The sequence below is a fragment of the Lepisma saccharinum genome, chromosome 13, assembly GCF_977018435.1.
Source record: "Lepisma saccharinum chromosome 13, izLepSacc3.1, whole genome shotgun sequence".
NCBI classification, from domain to species: domain Eukaryota; kingdom Metazoa; phylum Arthropoda; class Insecta; order Zygentoma; family Lepismatidae; genus Lepisma; species Lepisma saccharinum.
In genome coordinates this window covers 29,281,166-29,296,545 of record NC_139241.1, presented here as the reverse complement: position 1 = coordinate 29,296,545, position 15,380 = coordinate 29,281,166, and the positions used below count along the sequence as shown (strand labels likewise).

The window sequence follows — 15,380 nt, the reverse complement described above, 5'->3', positions numbered from 1 at the left end:
GCAACATCTTATTTGACCACCCCGAAAGAATTCTAAGTCCCAAAATCATAAACTTAGCAACATTGCACTTCGGCTCCAGGTGAGAGTAGCCAACTTTGAGTTGGTCCTTCCACTAGAAGAAAAACGCTGCAGTGAGAGGTTTTCAATTTCACACTTTCTATGAACTTAGAAACTATAAACCGCTATTATAATACACAATCAAACAGAAATAATACATTGGAAAAAGAACCTTGAGGGATATTTAAGATTCTGCTTGCTCGACTTGAAATTTGGGGGGGTTGAAACACTGAATATAGTTTTTCTCCACCTCGAGGGAATTGCAATCAAGTTTGTGCAGAAAGAAGCAAATTTGTGAGGAGTTTATGCGACATTTTATTTACAATACCTTGCATAATATCGAACAGTTCTCAAAAAAATATATTTTACACGACTTGTTGCGAAAATGTGCTTGAAACACAGGAAGGTGGGAGTCTTCATAAACGTCAACATGTTTTTAAGGGCATTAAGTTAACGTAGAGCAGTTGGTTAGATGCTGCTATCCTTATTTTTCGTCAAGCGTGAAGGGTCGCAGGTTCAAATCCCACCCTCTACTCTCTTTTTTTGTTTGTTGAAGAGAGACCGTTGATATTAGAATATTTAAAAAATGAATCCGATGCACACTTGAGGGTCGTCCCTTCTGCACATATTTCCCCTTAGAAGTTGCAGATTTCCAATATTTGAAGTTAAAACTTTTATTTTTAGTTATTGTTCATATGTTGTGTTAACACACACATCATGATTAATTCACAAATCACGTATATGTATTCAGGATGCAAAATGTAATGTTATTTAAGTTATGTATTGTTTGTTCTTCACTGACACCTAAACTATTGATTATTTGATTTCAATATACTAAAAAACACAGTTATGTTAAGTAGTGTAGTACTGTAACAAAAGAGAGCATTTAATGAGTTCAAATTGCTAAGATTGGTAATTCCTTCGTAATGACTGTTGACAATCCCCTCACCACCATCTTACCATGCGTCTAAAACTAATAGTAAATTGCTAATTAACATAAGTAAATTGTTATTGCGACGGAGGCCGATTCGATAAGAAACTACTAATAAGTATTTATATAGTGAGTAACAAACAAAAAAATTCAAAAACCTCATAACGATCGTTAATTCATCACTGCTTTGTATCTAAAATGCAAATAATATTAACAAATGAAAATTACATTAAAAGTAGGCTTAATTCAGGAAATGCATGTTACTTCTCTATTCATAAACTTTTGTCTTCTCGTTTAATATCTAAGAAACTAAAAGTTAAAATATACAAAACAGTAATTTTGTCTGTGGTATTATATGGGTGTGAAACTTGGTCCCTTACATTGAAAGAGGAACATAAATTGAGAGTATTTGAAAATAAGATCCTTAGGAAAATATTTGGACCTAAAAGGGATGAGACGACAGGTGAGTGGAGAAGGTTACATAATTTAGAACTACATAATTTGTATTCATGTCCAGATATTATTAGAATAATTAAATCAAGAAGACTTAGGTGGGCAGGACACATGGCACGAATGGGAGAGGAAAGAGGAGTTTACAGGATTCTTGTTGGGAAACCTGATGGTAAGAGACCTGTAGGAAAGCCAATACGAAGATGGAGGGACAACGTTGAGATGGACCTAAAGGAAATCAGTAGGGATGGAAAAGAGTATATAGATCTTGCTGAAGATATGGACAGATGGAAGGCCTGTGTTGCTGCAGCCATGAACCTTCGAGTTTAAGAAGGCTAGAGAGTTAGTTAGTTAGTTAGTTTGTATCTAAAATGTTTGTCTTATTTGAACAGAAAGTACGAGTATCAGATCTAAAAAACTTTCCCCACTAACTTTGCAATATTCGAAACCAGCATTACAGACTTAGCTCTATGTAACTTGATTCTGCGCATTCCATGTGGCATGTGACTTCCTCCTATCATTGAAATAACTTCCTCTTACTATTTCCTTTCACCTCGTGAAATACAGAGACTAATGTTAACTTCTTAGCATGGTAGATAAACTTTACATCCGACGATAAACTCCTGAGGTGGAGAATCGAACCTACGACCTCCCTCGTGAGAATCAAGCATGCTACCTCTTCTCCAGGTAGCTTATGTTAAAATTTGCTACCGGTTTGAAGAAGCCAATTCACACATAATGTCATGTCTATGTAAGTATATTTTCCTCATGGCAATTTTCATGAGGAATCGAATCCAGAAAAAATCGAGAAACGCTGAAAGGGAAAAATGATGAACATGCATATTGGTGTTTCGTCATATTTTGTAAATTGTGTAAAAATTCCGAGTTTTGAACAAGCAATCGTTTAGTTATGCAGTCTTTTGTTGTTTGTTTAAAGTAGGAACAGGAGAGCGAAAAGGAGTCAGTCATTTGAACCAGCTTTTTTCCAAAGACTGTATGAAAAGAGAGAGGAAAGGGATATTCAACGTATGGAATATAAAATATGTGCGAAATTAAAACAATGGAAACCTTGCAAGATAATACTAACGAACTTCAAACTATGAAAATCATATTCTAGTGGTGGAAAACTGCAAGTCATTTTCGAAATATGAACTTGATTTTTTCTGTATTATGAAGTGGAGATATGGGACGATACGATACCTCAGCAAGAAAAAAATAAGTAAGCTGCCTCCTGCCCTCCAACTTTTTCAATGGTCATAATTAGTAATTAGGGCCGGAAGCTGATGAAAAATCAACTTTTTTTCTGACCCTTAAAAACAAAGCTAAACCTGATATCATGTCAGTTTCCCTTCAGTTAGAGCCTGAAAACACTTTCTTTTTTACATTTTTTTTTTTTTTTTTTTTTTTTTGCATATTTCGGTCTTTTGTGGCTTTTAGTTTATATGTCAGTATTTTTAACACTTTTTGTTGCATTTTTACTTATTTTTTAGGTTTATTTTTGTCCTACTCTGTTGTTTCGTACATTTTAAATGCATTTACTAGTAAAACTTACATATTTAGATTTCTTGACATGGTCCTTTTAGCAAATTCACCATGAATCGAAAATATGGTCAATGGAAAAGCATAATATTATTCTTAACTTCAATGTTTGGCAATGGATTAAAATACTTTGTGTGAAAACTACTTTGAGGTTCTTTTTCTGGACACTATTATTGCATTAATCTGTGGTTTTGAATTAAAATTAGTCACAATATTAAATGAAATTATACCGTGGTGTACGCGAAGCAGAACTGTATTTGGATGATGGCCGACTACAGTACCGTAGAAGGCCCACTCTGAAAGGAGATTAATTGGTTGATTTGGTTGTTTTAAGTCAACTTTATGCACAATAACGCTAATCGGGACTGGACCTACAGTTTAAACAGGAATCCAAACCACTGTGCAATGAGCCTCCACCTGATATTAAAACAGGGACACTTTGATTACAACATGCTGTTTAAGAACATGTATTTAGGATATATTAATTCTTAATGTGTGTTAACATAGCTTTTGACAGCTGAATGAAAAGAAAGGTCTAGCCAAAAATCCTGCCAATCACTGAAAAATCAAGAAGATGAGCAGAAACATTCCCGAGGTATGCATCACATAAATGTTTACAGTGATTTGATATAATCTTATATTACATTATTACAACACTCCGTACTTGGTAAATAATAATAAAAAAAAGAAACAGGAGTGGGTGAGATTTGAACCTATGATGTTTCGTTCTTGACGAAAAAGTAAAACGAGAACACCATCTAACTAACTGCTCCAGGAGATTACTAATGTGAAACTCTGTAAAACAAGTTGATCTCAGTTGAAATAACATATTGCTGGAGTTACGAACTTTTTTTCGCCACAGATCACTTTGTAGAATCGTCCGGTGTTGTGCAATTTATTTTTACTGTAATTTAAACTAAAATCGAGAGAAATTTGCTTCATTGCATTGAAATGTGATTTCAATTCTCTCCAGGTGGTGGAGAATGAGTTCAGTGTTTCCAACTGCACATAAATTACCCTATTTTCTATTTTAGAACGAATACTCTTTAAAAAAAAATCAACATTTGTATTTCCAATTTACGATTTTTGTTTAATTGAATATTATATTACTGGTTTAGGGTTTCTGACTTCATGGAATGTGATAGAATGAAAGAAATTCACAAGAGCATTTTTGTTCAGAAAGAAAAAACTGTTGCTAAGTTGGATACTATTTGTGGACTCTGAAGTGCTATGTTGCCAAATTTACGAATTCAGGACTTTGAATTTTTTCAGGGCGGTCAATTAAGATGTTGCGAAGAGTACAATTGCCAAAATAATTACAAAAAAAATAATAAAACATACTGCTTGAAAGAAAATATTAGATTTTATAACTAGGGGTGATTCTTTTTTGCCACGGAGTGTAGTATATAATCTGTGCTCAGAGCAGATGTGTGAGCCAATCCAGGAGAATCCTGAACATTTTTCTTGATTAAATGATAGAATTAGATTCTTTATGTCACTTTTGGCCAATCCCGATGCTGAAGATGATGTGATGAAATGAAGGGACACTCATAAAGACTACTCATGCCCAGGCCAGGATTCAAACCTGGGACCCCTGACCTTTTGCAATTTGAAGTCTTGTAATTTACAATGATGTGCGAGTATAGAAGATCCATTTTGAAAATAAGAGGGGGGGTTATTTGTATGAGACGAGTCTCTCACTGCTGTTATCTGGCATTCTTGTCCAATTGTTCTCACAATGCTAAGTCAACACTGAAATCTGAGTGTTTCTACTGGGAATCAAACTTACTATCAGTGACAAAAATATTGAGGCCTCTGTTTACGTGCTTGTAAAATTGTACTCCGTGGGAGGAAAAAAGTCAAATATATCTCATTGGAAAGCTACAAGTGTCTACTTTTAGAAAAAAGCGAGACAAATTGATTTTAGCTCTGTCTGTTCTCTATTCAAACAAAAATGTTCGTAAAAGTGTAGTTTTTCGTGTGTGTTTTATGTAAGTCGAATTCAATCGTATGTAGCTTCTTGAAAACCAGTCGTAAAAATATGAAATTTCTTGTGATTGATGCTTGTTTATGTGTAAATAACTCTGCCATATACAATGTTGCTATCATTTGTGGAACAGCTAATATTAATGTTTAATAACAGTGTTGCAATCTCGGTAATGGTCAGCCCAATGGCGATGCAAAGCATATCTAAATAATGAGCATGGAATAAAAATAAAATTTTTATGGCTTATCTTTTCATATTCTGCGAATTGAAAACGACAGACAATTGTTTATCTTGGCAACTGGCTCGTGCATTTTTCATCTCGTTGCTATGACGAAGTGCGCTTTGCTGCCACACGCCGCCTGGAGCCCTTTAAACTTTGCGTTCAGCCAGCAGCTTTGACATGGAAAGTAAGCCGAAAGTTTTCGTTACAAAGCAAATTGTTGTGCACAGAGAAGCATTGTTCAGATGCTGTAATTGACGAATGCAGATTTTCTTTTATCACTCTTGTGTTCATACCATATAGCCTGAACTCGCACACATACATAAGATCCCTTACATGCACTTTTTCTTGCTATTTTCCTTTGTTATGAAGTTGCTGTTGCTGTACATCGCAGGCACGTTATTTTTTATAAAGAGGAGACTGCGAAGTCAGCAGTCACGGGTTCGAATATTTGGTAAAATATTTCATTGCCTTCATCAAATCAAGCTCATTGTTGCACTTACTGTTTTTAAAAGAGCGACATAAAACGATATGGAGAAAACGACGTTCGTATGAAGATTGGATAAAAGCTAGAAAGTATAACAGTAACTAAAGTATACAAAGAAAATGTATTTCATTCATAATATGATAACTTGTTTATTCATTAGTTTACACTGCCACAATGTTTTGGATCGGACCAACGGAATGCACTTCCAGTATTCCCACAGTGTAGACAGTGTAGCGGCAACACTGTGCAAGTCACCTGCAGCCCGCGGAGTCTGAGATTGGCCGCATCTCACCACACGTCATCCGTCCGTTTACCATATTAGGAGTGGTCAATAATAATTTATATCTGTGGTCATACTTGAGATACACATGTTAAACTTCTGGATTTGGATCAAATATGTCATATAAACGGCTTTTTACTATTTAATTGAATTTGCAATTACACATTTCAAGATTGCACGTTTGCCTAAAATTTCAATTTTTGAAGCATCTAGTGAAGATCTGCATTTGACTTCTTCCACAGAGATGCCTAAAATGTCAATTTTTGAAGCATCTAGTGAAGATCTGCATTTGAATTCTTCCACAGAGATGCAAAATCAATCAGTCTTCACGTACAAAAAATCTCAATATTATATCAATTGTGGATTATGAACTGTATAATGTTAAGTTCCCAGTTCTTGCAAACTGAAAGAAAAAACTACACTTTTTAGTGAATTTTTCATTATAATACGAAAATGCAACGAAGAATAATTTATAGATGACGCTTATTAAAAAATAGATGCTTGAAGCTTTCCAATGAGGTATATTTGACTTTTTTCCACCCACGGAGTACAATTTTACAAGCACGCAAACAGAGGGCTCAATATTTTTGTCACGGATAGTAGGTTTGTATGCATCAAGTCAAGAGAACAGTCATGAGATTCTATAGGGAACCTATAGGTTTCAGAAGAAAATGTGTAAGAGAATAATTATATATGAAAACTAAAAGTAGAAAAATAGAAAATGTTTAATCATTATTAGTGCAAAAACTTATGACTTACGTGCACTTCCTTCTGATCTTTCATATGTATTGTAAATTGTCATTATTGGAGTTGCACCCTCCACAACAGCATATACAGGTCTGTTCCCAAGGATACTTCCTGGCTTCGGAAAAAGCTTATAAACTGTTGACCTGTATGTACGTTCCTTAACCCCAGCTCGGTTCCGCATTTCCACCTCCAGTGGCTACAAGGAAAGACTTTTATGCATAAACAGACTTTTTTTAAAAAAATATATATAAAATGTACATGATTAGTTTTTGCTTACTTTTATTGCTGGTTCTGACACATAATTTGTGATTTATATATAAATATATATATATATATATATTCTTATATTTTTTATAAGTTTTTTTACATTTTTTTTCTTTCTATACATTATTAAGTTTGTGGATGGAATGTCTGTACTGAAGTGTTTATTATTTATTAAAATACAGTGGAACCTCGATTTTATGTTTTTCATGGAACCAAGCTGAAAAAAAACTTAAAATGGGGGAGAATGTAAAATCGAAGAAAATTTTACAACATTTTGCTTTGTGTGGACCATCAAGGTTGAATGCATAATGCGTGAAAATGTAAAATCAAGGAACGTAAAATCGTGGTTCCACTGTAATAGGAAAATAACAAGAAAAGGAAGGAAATAAAAGATAAATCATAACCAATATGACCATTCAAACATCACTTTGTAATCTCATCTGAGGAACATTGTTAATAAAAGAAAATTGTAAAGAAAATTGTAACTAATTACTACTATTACTTATTATTAATAATGTGGGTAAAACGTACATGCTCGCTTAAATTTTTTAAAAAAATAACTCTTATTGCTGTTTATTTCATATTTCAATTTATTTGTAAAAATTTGATGCCTTTGATGGCAGTTTGTATGCCCTCTGGAGCACATTCAAAGCATCAGATTGTCGTGAAACTTGGTATAGAGGTTATGGAGACCAATGGGGAAGTGAATGCTGATGTAAACAATATAGAGTGGGTGAAAAGTCCCTACCCACTGCTACACAGGTGTATTACGACAAAGTAATAATCACCATCACTGTTAGGTATTATTCAATACATTGTCGATCTTGGAATGTCTAACTCCTCCACAGCAGCACAAGTCTCGGCTCGAGTGCTTGGCCTCTCGCTACTTGTTGCATCAAGAACACTTCCCGTTTCAAAAGCTTTGTCTGCCCACCTCAATAAAGTTTTCCGATTCGGTGACGATCTTCCAAAACGAACAACAAAGTCATTCATAATTCCATCCATTATTTTCCCGCTTCTTGGATGTTCGTGAACCCAAATACCAGATGCTCCTCAACAGTAAACACACTTGTATCCGCCATCGTGTCGCTCTTCATAGCCTGGTGCAAATTCTCAGAAATGTGGCTGTAAAAATTGTAGGAAGCATTTTTGAGGAAAAGCGGACAAACAACATTTTCTGAATGTAAATGATGTGCTGATTACGAATATTTTGTTTGCCACTCTCGATTTTGATGTTATGTGCTTCAAATCCCTAAAAAACAAAATGGCGGCAATACGAAATGAGTTCCTAATAACTTTTGAAGGAGCAGAAACAAAATAGTGATCTTGGTGTCAAACATTATGTTTTTGGGTATGCTGAATCCAAATCGCTAAACAACAAAATGGCAGCCATACGAAATGAGCTCCTATTAACTTTTGAAGGAGCAGAAACAAAAATAGTGATCTTTGTGTCAAACATTATGTTTTTGGGTATGTTGAATCCAAATATTATGTTTTGTAATCTGACATTTTAAGCTATTTGCTCCAAATTGCTAAAAGAACAAAATGGCGGCAATACGAAATGAGGTCCTAATAACTTCTGAAGGAGCAGAAAGACAATAGTGATCGTGGTGTCAAACATTATGTTTTGGGCATGCTGAATCCAAATATCATGTTTCTAATCTGAAACTTTAAGCTATGTGCTCCAAATAGCTAAAAAACGGAAGTCTGAGAACAGGAAACAAAGCCATTCTAGCTGATGTGATGACCAAGGATGTAATTTGTCCACCTGATATATCAATTCCGTCTGCGTCATGCCTTATAATAGATGGTCAAGCATTAGGTTTTGCACTTGGAAAGCCTGCAGGAGTTTTAAACTTTGGTCAACTGGCAGATGTATTTCTTAACCTTGTTCTTTCGATGGGAAGAAGCTTTAAGAGGATTGATGTCACCTTTGATCGGTATAACGCAACTTCAACCAAGGCTGGAACAAGGGATAGGCACTTGAAACATGCTCATTTAGTAAGGAGAGTAATAGAAAATGGATCTGTGCCAATCCCCAACAAATTCAGTGACTTTATCGCTAACTCAGAGAATAAAAAAGATTTCGCCTGTTTTCTCTCTAATCATTTGATCAACAACGCTTCTGAAGACAAAATATTTGTGGCTTCCGGTGGATTTCACAAGGAGGATGACGTACGGACAAACAATCGTGATTTGTCTATTGAAGGATTGCCGGCAAACCACGAAGAGGCGGACACGCGCATTGTACTTCACAGTCTTCATTCTGGCGCTGATAACATTGTTGTCTCAGCACGTGATGCAGATGTATTAGTGCAATTGGTAGCGTTATTTCACAAGATTAGATGTACGAAATTGTGGTTGCGAGCAGGAACATAAAAAAAATAATAAAAAAAAATACATTCCAGTACATGAAGTCAGGCAGAAGCTTTCATTTACGGATCCTGTCTTCAAAACTCTCATCCCATTCCACACCATAACAGGATGCGACACAGTATCCTACAATGCTGGGATCAGTAAGAAGACAGTATGGAAAATATTTAACACTAATAATAATGATCTACTAAATCTTGGTGTTGACGAATTGATTGTACCGGATGGAAGCAGCTGTGATGAAGCCAGAGTAAAGCTGTTCAGCAAAGGAAAAACACCAAAGCACTGCCCCCCCCCCTTTCCCAACTACCAATGCTCTACGGTTACATGTACAACGGGCCCACTATGAAGCCATGGTGTGGAGGCAGTCGGTCATACCAAAACCTGTGTTACCACCACCTACTATCTTGGGATGGAAAATGGTTGATGGACAGCTCATTCCAAAATGATTCCATTCAATCGCTGCCACCAATTCCAGAACCCCGATACGACATTGTCACCTGTGGATGTTTGGCTGGTTATATATCCGCTACATGTTCCTGCAGGAAAGGCCAGCTTGTATGTACTTAAGCTTCGTGCGGATTTATCATACACTGCTACTGTTAATATTTCAATATGGTCTTATGCTTTGAATAATATTATTATTTTGCATCTTTACTTTAGCAATGTTCAATACTTTTTTCTGAATTAAAAACCTATTGTTACACAAGAATCACTGTTTTATTCCTAGTTAAAAAGTATGGATACGAAACATTGCATGGATGCACGTAGCCGCCATTTGGTTTTTAGCGATTTGGAACAAACAGCTTAAAATTTCAGATTAGAAAACATAATATTTGGATTCAGCATACCCAAAAACATAATGTTTGACACCAAGATCACTATTTTGTTTCTGTTCCTTCAAAAGTTAATAGGAACTCATTTCGTATGGCCGCCATTTTGTTTTTTAGCGATTTGGAGCACATAGCTTAAAATTTCAGATTAGAAAACATAATATTTGGATTCATCATACCCAAAAACATAATGTTTGACACCAAGATCACTATTTTGTTTCTGTTCCTTCAAAAGTTAATAGGAACTCATTTCGTATTGCCGCCATTTTGTTTTTTAGCGATTTGGAGCACATAGCTTAAAATTTCAGATTAGAAAACATAATATTTGGATTCATCATACCCAAAAACATAATGTTTGACACCAAGATCACTATTTTGTTTCTGTTCCTTCAAAAGTTAATAGGAACTCATTTCGTATGGCCGCCATTTTGTTTTTTAGCGATTTGGAGCACATAGCTTAAAATTTCAGATTAGAAAACATAATATTTGGATTCATCATACCCAAAAACATAATGTTTGACACCAAGATCACTATTTTGTTTCTGTTCCTTCAAAAGTTAATAGGAACTAATTTCGTATGGCCGCCATTTTGTTTTTTAGCGATTTGGAGCACATAGCTTAAAATGTCAGATTACAAAACATAATATTTGGATTCAACATACCCAAAAACATAATGTTTGACACAAAGATCACTATTTTTGTTTCTGCTCCTTCAAAAGTTAATAGGAGCTCATTTCGTATGGCTGCCATTTTGTTGTTTAGCGATTTGGATTCAGCATACCCAAAAACATAATGTTTGACACCAAGATCACTATTTTGTTTCTGCTCCTTCAAAAGTTAATAGGAACTCATTTCGTATTGCTGCCATTTTGTTTTTTAGCGATTTGAAGCATATAACACCAAAATCGAGAGTGGCAAACAAAATATTCGTAATCAGCACATCAAATACATTCAGAAAATGTTGTTTGCCCGCTTTTCCTCAAAAATGTTCCTACAATCAGAATTTTCGAAAATTGTCCCAGTCTATCCGACTTACCGCGAAAAGTTAGTTTATTCACTGATCCTATGAAGGTGCTGCAGTCGAAGTGCAAGCTTGAAGACTGAAGTGCAAGACCATTCTTGAAGTGCGTTCGCCTATGGAGCTTGACTAGTCCAACTGTGTAGTGGGTAGGGACTTTTCGCCCACTCTGTAGTTCAAATTTTCACCACCAGGTGGAAATGGGGTGTTAAAATCTTGAGCACAGTGAACAACATCCAGAAAAAGCTTTTGAGAGATCATTGATCATGCTGTCTTACGCTTTCAAAGGGTTATTCATATTGATCAGTGCTGTACTTAAATGAACTAAAAATAAAGTCTTGCATGTCTGACTTCCGTTTGATGCTATTTCAGCACCACATTTCCACCTGGTGGTGAAAATTTGAACTAATTTTTATCAGCATTTGCTTTGGTACAATTTCCATAGTCTCTATACCAAGTTCCACTCGAATCTGATGTTTCCAACACGCTCCAGAGGGCTCACTTTAACTGTGACCAGCGGGTACTTGAAAATCGTAATAACTTCATTCTATCCCCTCAAATAGACATTACTCATGTTCAAAAAAAAGAAATACCAGATATGTGGAGGGGTGAGGGAAGAAAATACAGGTATGGAAAAAAAAAAAAAAAAAAGAAGTCAACCATTCACTCCCACGATTTCAAAGCATAAAACAGATACTAACACATATTTTGTTTTCCCATTTCCAATCACATGTTCCAAACATGTTGCATAAATTTTGACACAAGAAATGTTTCACTTGGTGTTATGTTGTTTGTTATTTATACTTATAGACAACACATTTGACAAATCGCAAATGGCAACTTTCCACAAAGTGCTCTCTACATCTTTAGTTGAATACACCAACTCAAGTAACAAATGACAAGTTCATAAAATGTCCCAATTCTGGTTTGTAAAGTGCCCTGCCCATACTTGTAAATAATGAAGAAAGCATAGTTGTAGCACACACACAGTTAAAAATCACATTTATGTATAAATCAGCACTGAATCTGGGTTCATTTTAGCAACAAATATTAAATTTCTGTATCTTTAATGGCTTTTCTTCTTTTGCTACTTTTTGCTAATTGCGACAATGGATATCACATGAAATTCATGGAGTGACACTCATAAGGGACACCCATGCCTAATGTGGGATTCGAAGCCTGAAACTTGGGCAGCCAGACAGAAAGATCACTCGCCACCAGCAAGATGGCAATTAATATTAAAACAAATAATAACAAAGGACTCCAAAGCACATGCATTTGTAGCTTTGTGCAATCTTCCTTAGCTCATGGCATGATTTCCAGTTCTAACGGATCAAGAGCTGCAGTGATCTAGTCTGTTGGGCTACTGCCACGTGGGAGACCTGGGTTAAATTCCCAGGGTCGGATTTTTTCCAGTCTTGTCCCCACATAAAGTGACTCTGGGGCTCACGCAGACTCAAATCAACCTGGGAGCAAGCCTGGGGGGTAAATGTGGCCAGAGCATGGTGCTGATCACATCACCTTCAAAATGGCAGAGATCGAGAATATGTGGGGCGCTACTCCCACATCCCCTAAATGTGCATTTATTGCAGTGCTATATGCACATGGAACTTTACCTTATCTTACCTAATGGATCAAAATATCAGTGTGCAAGGGTGTGCAGAGAACTGTTTTCTACATGTTCTTCCTTCGTGAGAGGAAGTACATGTAGAAGACTCTCACCCAATACAAAGCATAGAAAGTGATCAGGATATCATGTCAGAAGAGAAATCTGTCTAAATAAGTAGTTCATTCATATTTTTAAATAAAGCTTATTGATAGTGACAAATAGTCTAATAAAATGAAAATAATTTCATGGTAAAAAAAAATATCCTGTGCAAGTTAGGTGCAACTGTTGTGTTCAGACTGTTTAGTGGAGTGAAAATATCCGTAGGGTCATGTAAGGGAATATTATCCTGACGGTTTTCTCGGTGTGTCAAAGTGTGTAAACAAATGCTTAGTGCATGTGTTTATTTACTGTTGATATATATACAAGTACTGAAAATATGTGTTTGTTTAACACAGGTAGCGTACATTTTTTTTAATATTTATAAGCTGGTATCATTCATATGTCTTTCATAATATTAATCACATAAAATGGATAAATAGAGAGAGTAAGAAAAGCTGGATAACATATGTAAAAAACAGGCATACAGCAATGTTTGGATTTCTTCATCTAATTGTAGTACTGTATCTTATTATAGTAACAGTAAAGCAATAACTTCTTTTTTAAAGTCAGACATCTTGCCTGATAGGTGGAAGATTCCATTGTGCCATTTAGAGATACATTCAGAACATTCAGTGTGTGGAAAATATCAGAAATGTACACCAATATCTGTACACAGACACTATCAATGAATGACTCGTAGTAGAAATGATTGCAGTTCCTGTCTCAGTTCAAAAACACGAGAGACAATGAAGACCAACATTAGTTGCAATAATGCTGAAGGTAGTGATGTTTTTTTTTTATTAATACATTTTAAACTTTCCAAAAAAAAGTTTTTTTTTCAGATGTTCTCGTGCCTCCCCTGCAAAACAGGTTTGAATACCACTGGCTAAGTGCATATTCATGACAAGTAGTGTGTCTTTAAATGAAAATAATTTAGGGGTAAAAAATGATCCTGTGCGAGTCCTAACATAGGGCATGCAGGTGCGAGTCCTCAAGGGTTCATTCAAAAAACTAAGCCCAAAACAAAACAAAATAGCACTTTGTCAATGGTGGCAGTTAGTTACAGGAATCAATAATCAATAATAAAAACTTACATTTCGTAAATACCATGGATTTAGTGTTTATTTATACAAGGAGTGAAAACATGTATGTTAAGAAACACAATTTACCTGAATTGCCTCCATTCTATCCTGCTCTTTAAATTCTGGTGGTATAAAGCACGACCGTGGAAATACAATTAACATCTTTTTCACAGGAAACTCAACCTGGTGATTTTCTGTCGAGTGTGTGTCACTGAAGTCATCCAGTCTCTCCTCGAAACCTATCAGGAAAGGACAATATTCACACAGTGCAAGGAACGGCAGCGACAGTATCTGCCACATTCAGCTGGGAGTGTAAGTAACTTTTATGAGGTGTGTAGCGGCAATTTAACACCAAAACAATAAGATAATAAATTAGATCTTTCTGGGTGTTGAGGATGTGTGGATAATCATAAGGACAAATTTCACTGGCTCAGCATGTTGCATAATAGTAATGATCTCACTACTAAAGCATCCTGGTTCGAGTCCTGATATAGGCATGAGTGTTTCTTTGTGAGTGTCCTGTTATCAATTTCATCCATACTCACAGTTGCAATTAGACTAAATTAGGGAAAACAACATAAGAAAATACTAAAAAGAACACAAATACTGTTTTATTTTAGCCTCTCTGAATGTTACAGACAATTGTTTGTTATTAGCATGCAATGCTAATTGGACATTATACATTGTCTCCTGCATCTTCTACAGGGTGATTTTCTCATTATAAGACCCTAGAAAATGCGAATATCTCAAAGATTATCCACGTTATTTAGAATAATAATGTGCTATCAAGGCACATTTAGGGGATGTGAGAGTAGGACCCCACACATTCTCAATCTAGGCCATTTTAGAGGTGATGTGATCAATGCTATGCTCCGATTGCCTTTACCACCCCAGATACTCATGGGTTTGAGGCTGGGTGAGCCCCAGAGCCACTTTATGTTGGGACAACGCTGGAAAAATTCCGACCTAAAATCACCCACACCGGGAATCAAAGATGGGTCTCCCGCGTGACAGACACCATGGTGACGTGACTATGTCACCATGGCTCTATTTGCGGTAAACAACATGTTCACATTATAGAAGGCGTTGAAAACGTCCACCACCGCTCTCCAGGCAGATTCGAACTCTACGTTGCACATGAACACAAGCTCTGCTACTGTGTAACCCATTCCTGTGCATTAAGCTCAGACACTAGCCAAAAATTGAAAAGAAACTACACTCTGCCCCGAACTCCACAGAAGCCTACAATACTGTAGGGAATGCGAACTACAGCTTAAAGGAAGAGCATAAATGGCAACATGTGGCAGGTCATTATCAGTGTCCTCGAAGTGGAACATTGTTACACTATTTCCTTCCTTTCTCAAAGTATAAGGTTCTTTTTACCACATGCTTCATATTTGTATG

The 15,380-nt window shown here is 35.9% G+C and overlaps 1 protein-coding gene across 6 annotated transcripts in view; it reads right to left on the bottom strand.

Moving 5' to 3' along the window:
* LOC145997221 (stimulator of interferon genes protein 5-like) overlaps positions 1-15,380 on the bottom strand; it is a 96,160-nt gene that overhangs the window by 23,761 nt on the left and 57,019 nt on the right. For all 6 annotated transcript variants that reach the window (XM_083133996.1, XM_083133995.1, XM_083133999.1 and 3 more), the window contains exons 4-5: positions 14,064-14,215; positions 6,711-6,894 (exon numbers count right to left, since the gene is read on the bottom strand). In XM_083133996.1, the coding sequence (XP_082990122.1) occupies positions 6,711-6,894; positions 14,064-14,215 (336 nt within the window). The remainder of the gene's footprint in view (positions 1-6,710; positions 6,895-14,063; positions 14,216-15,380) is intronic.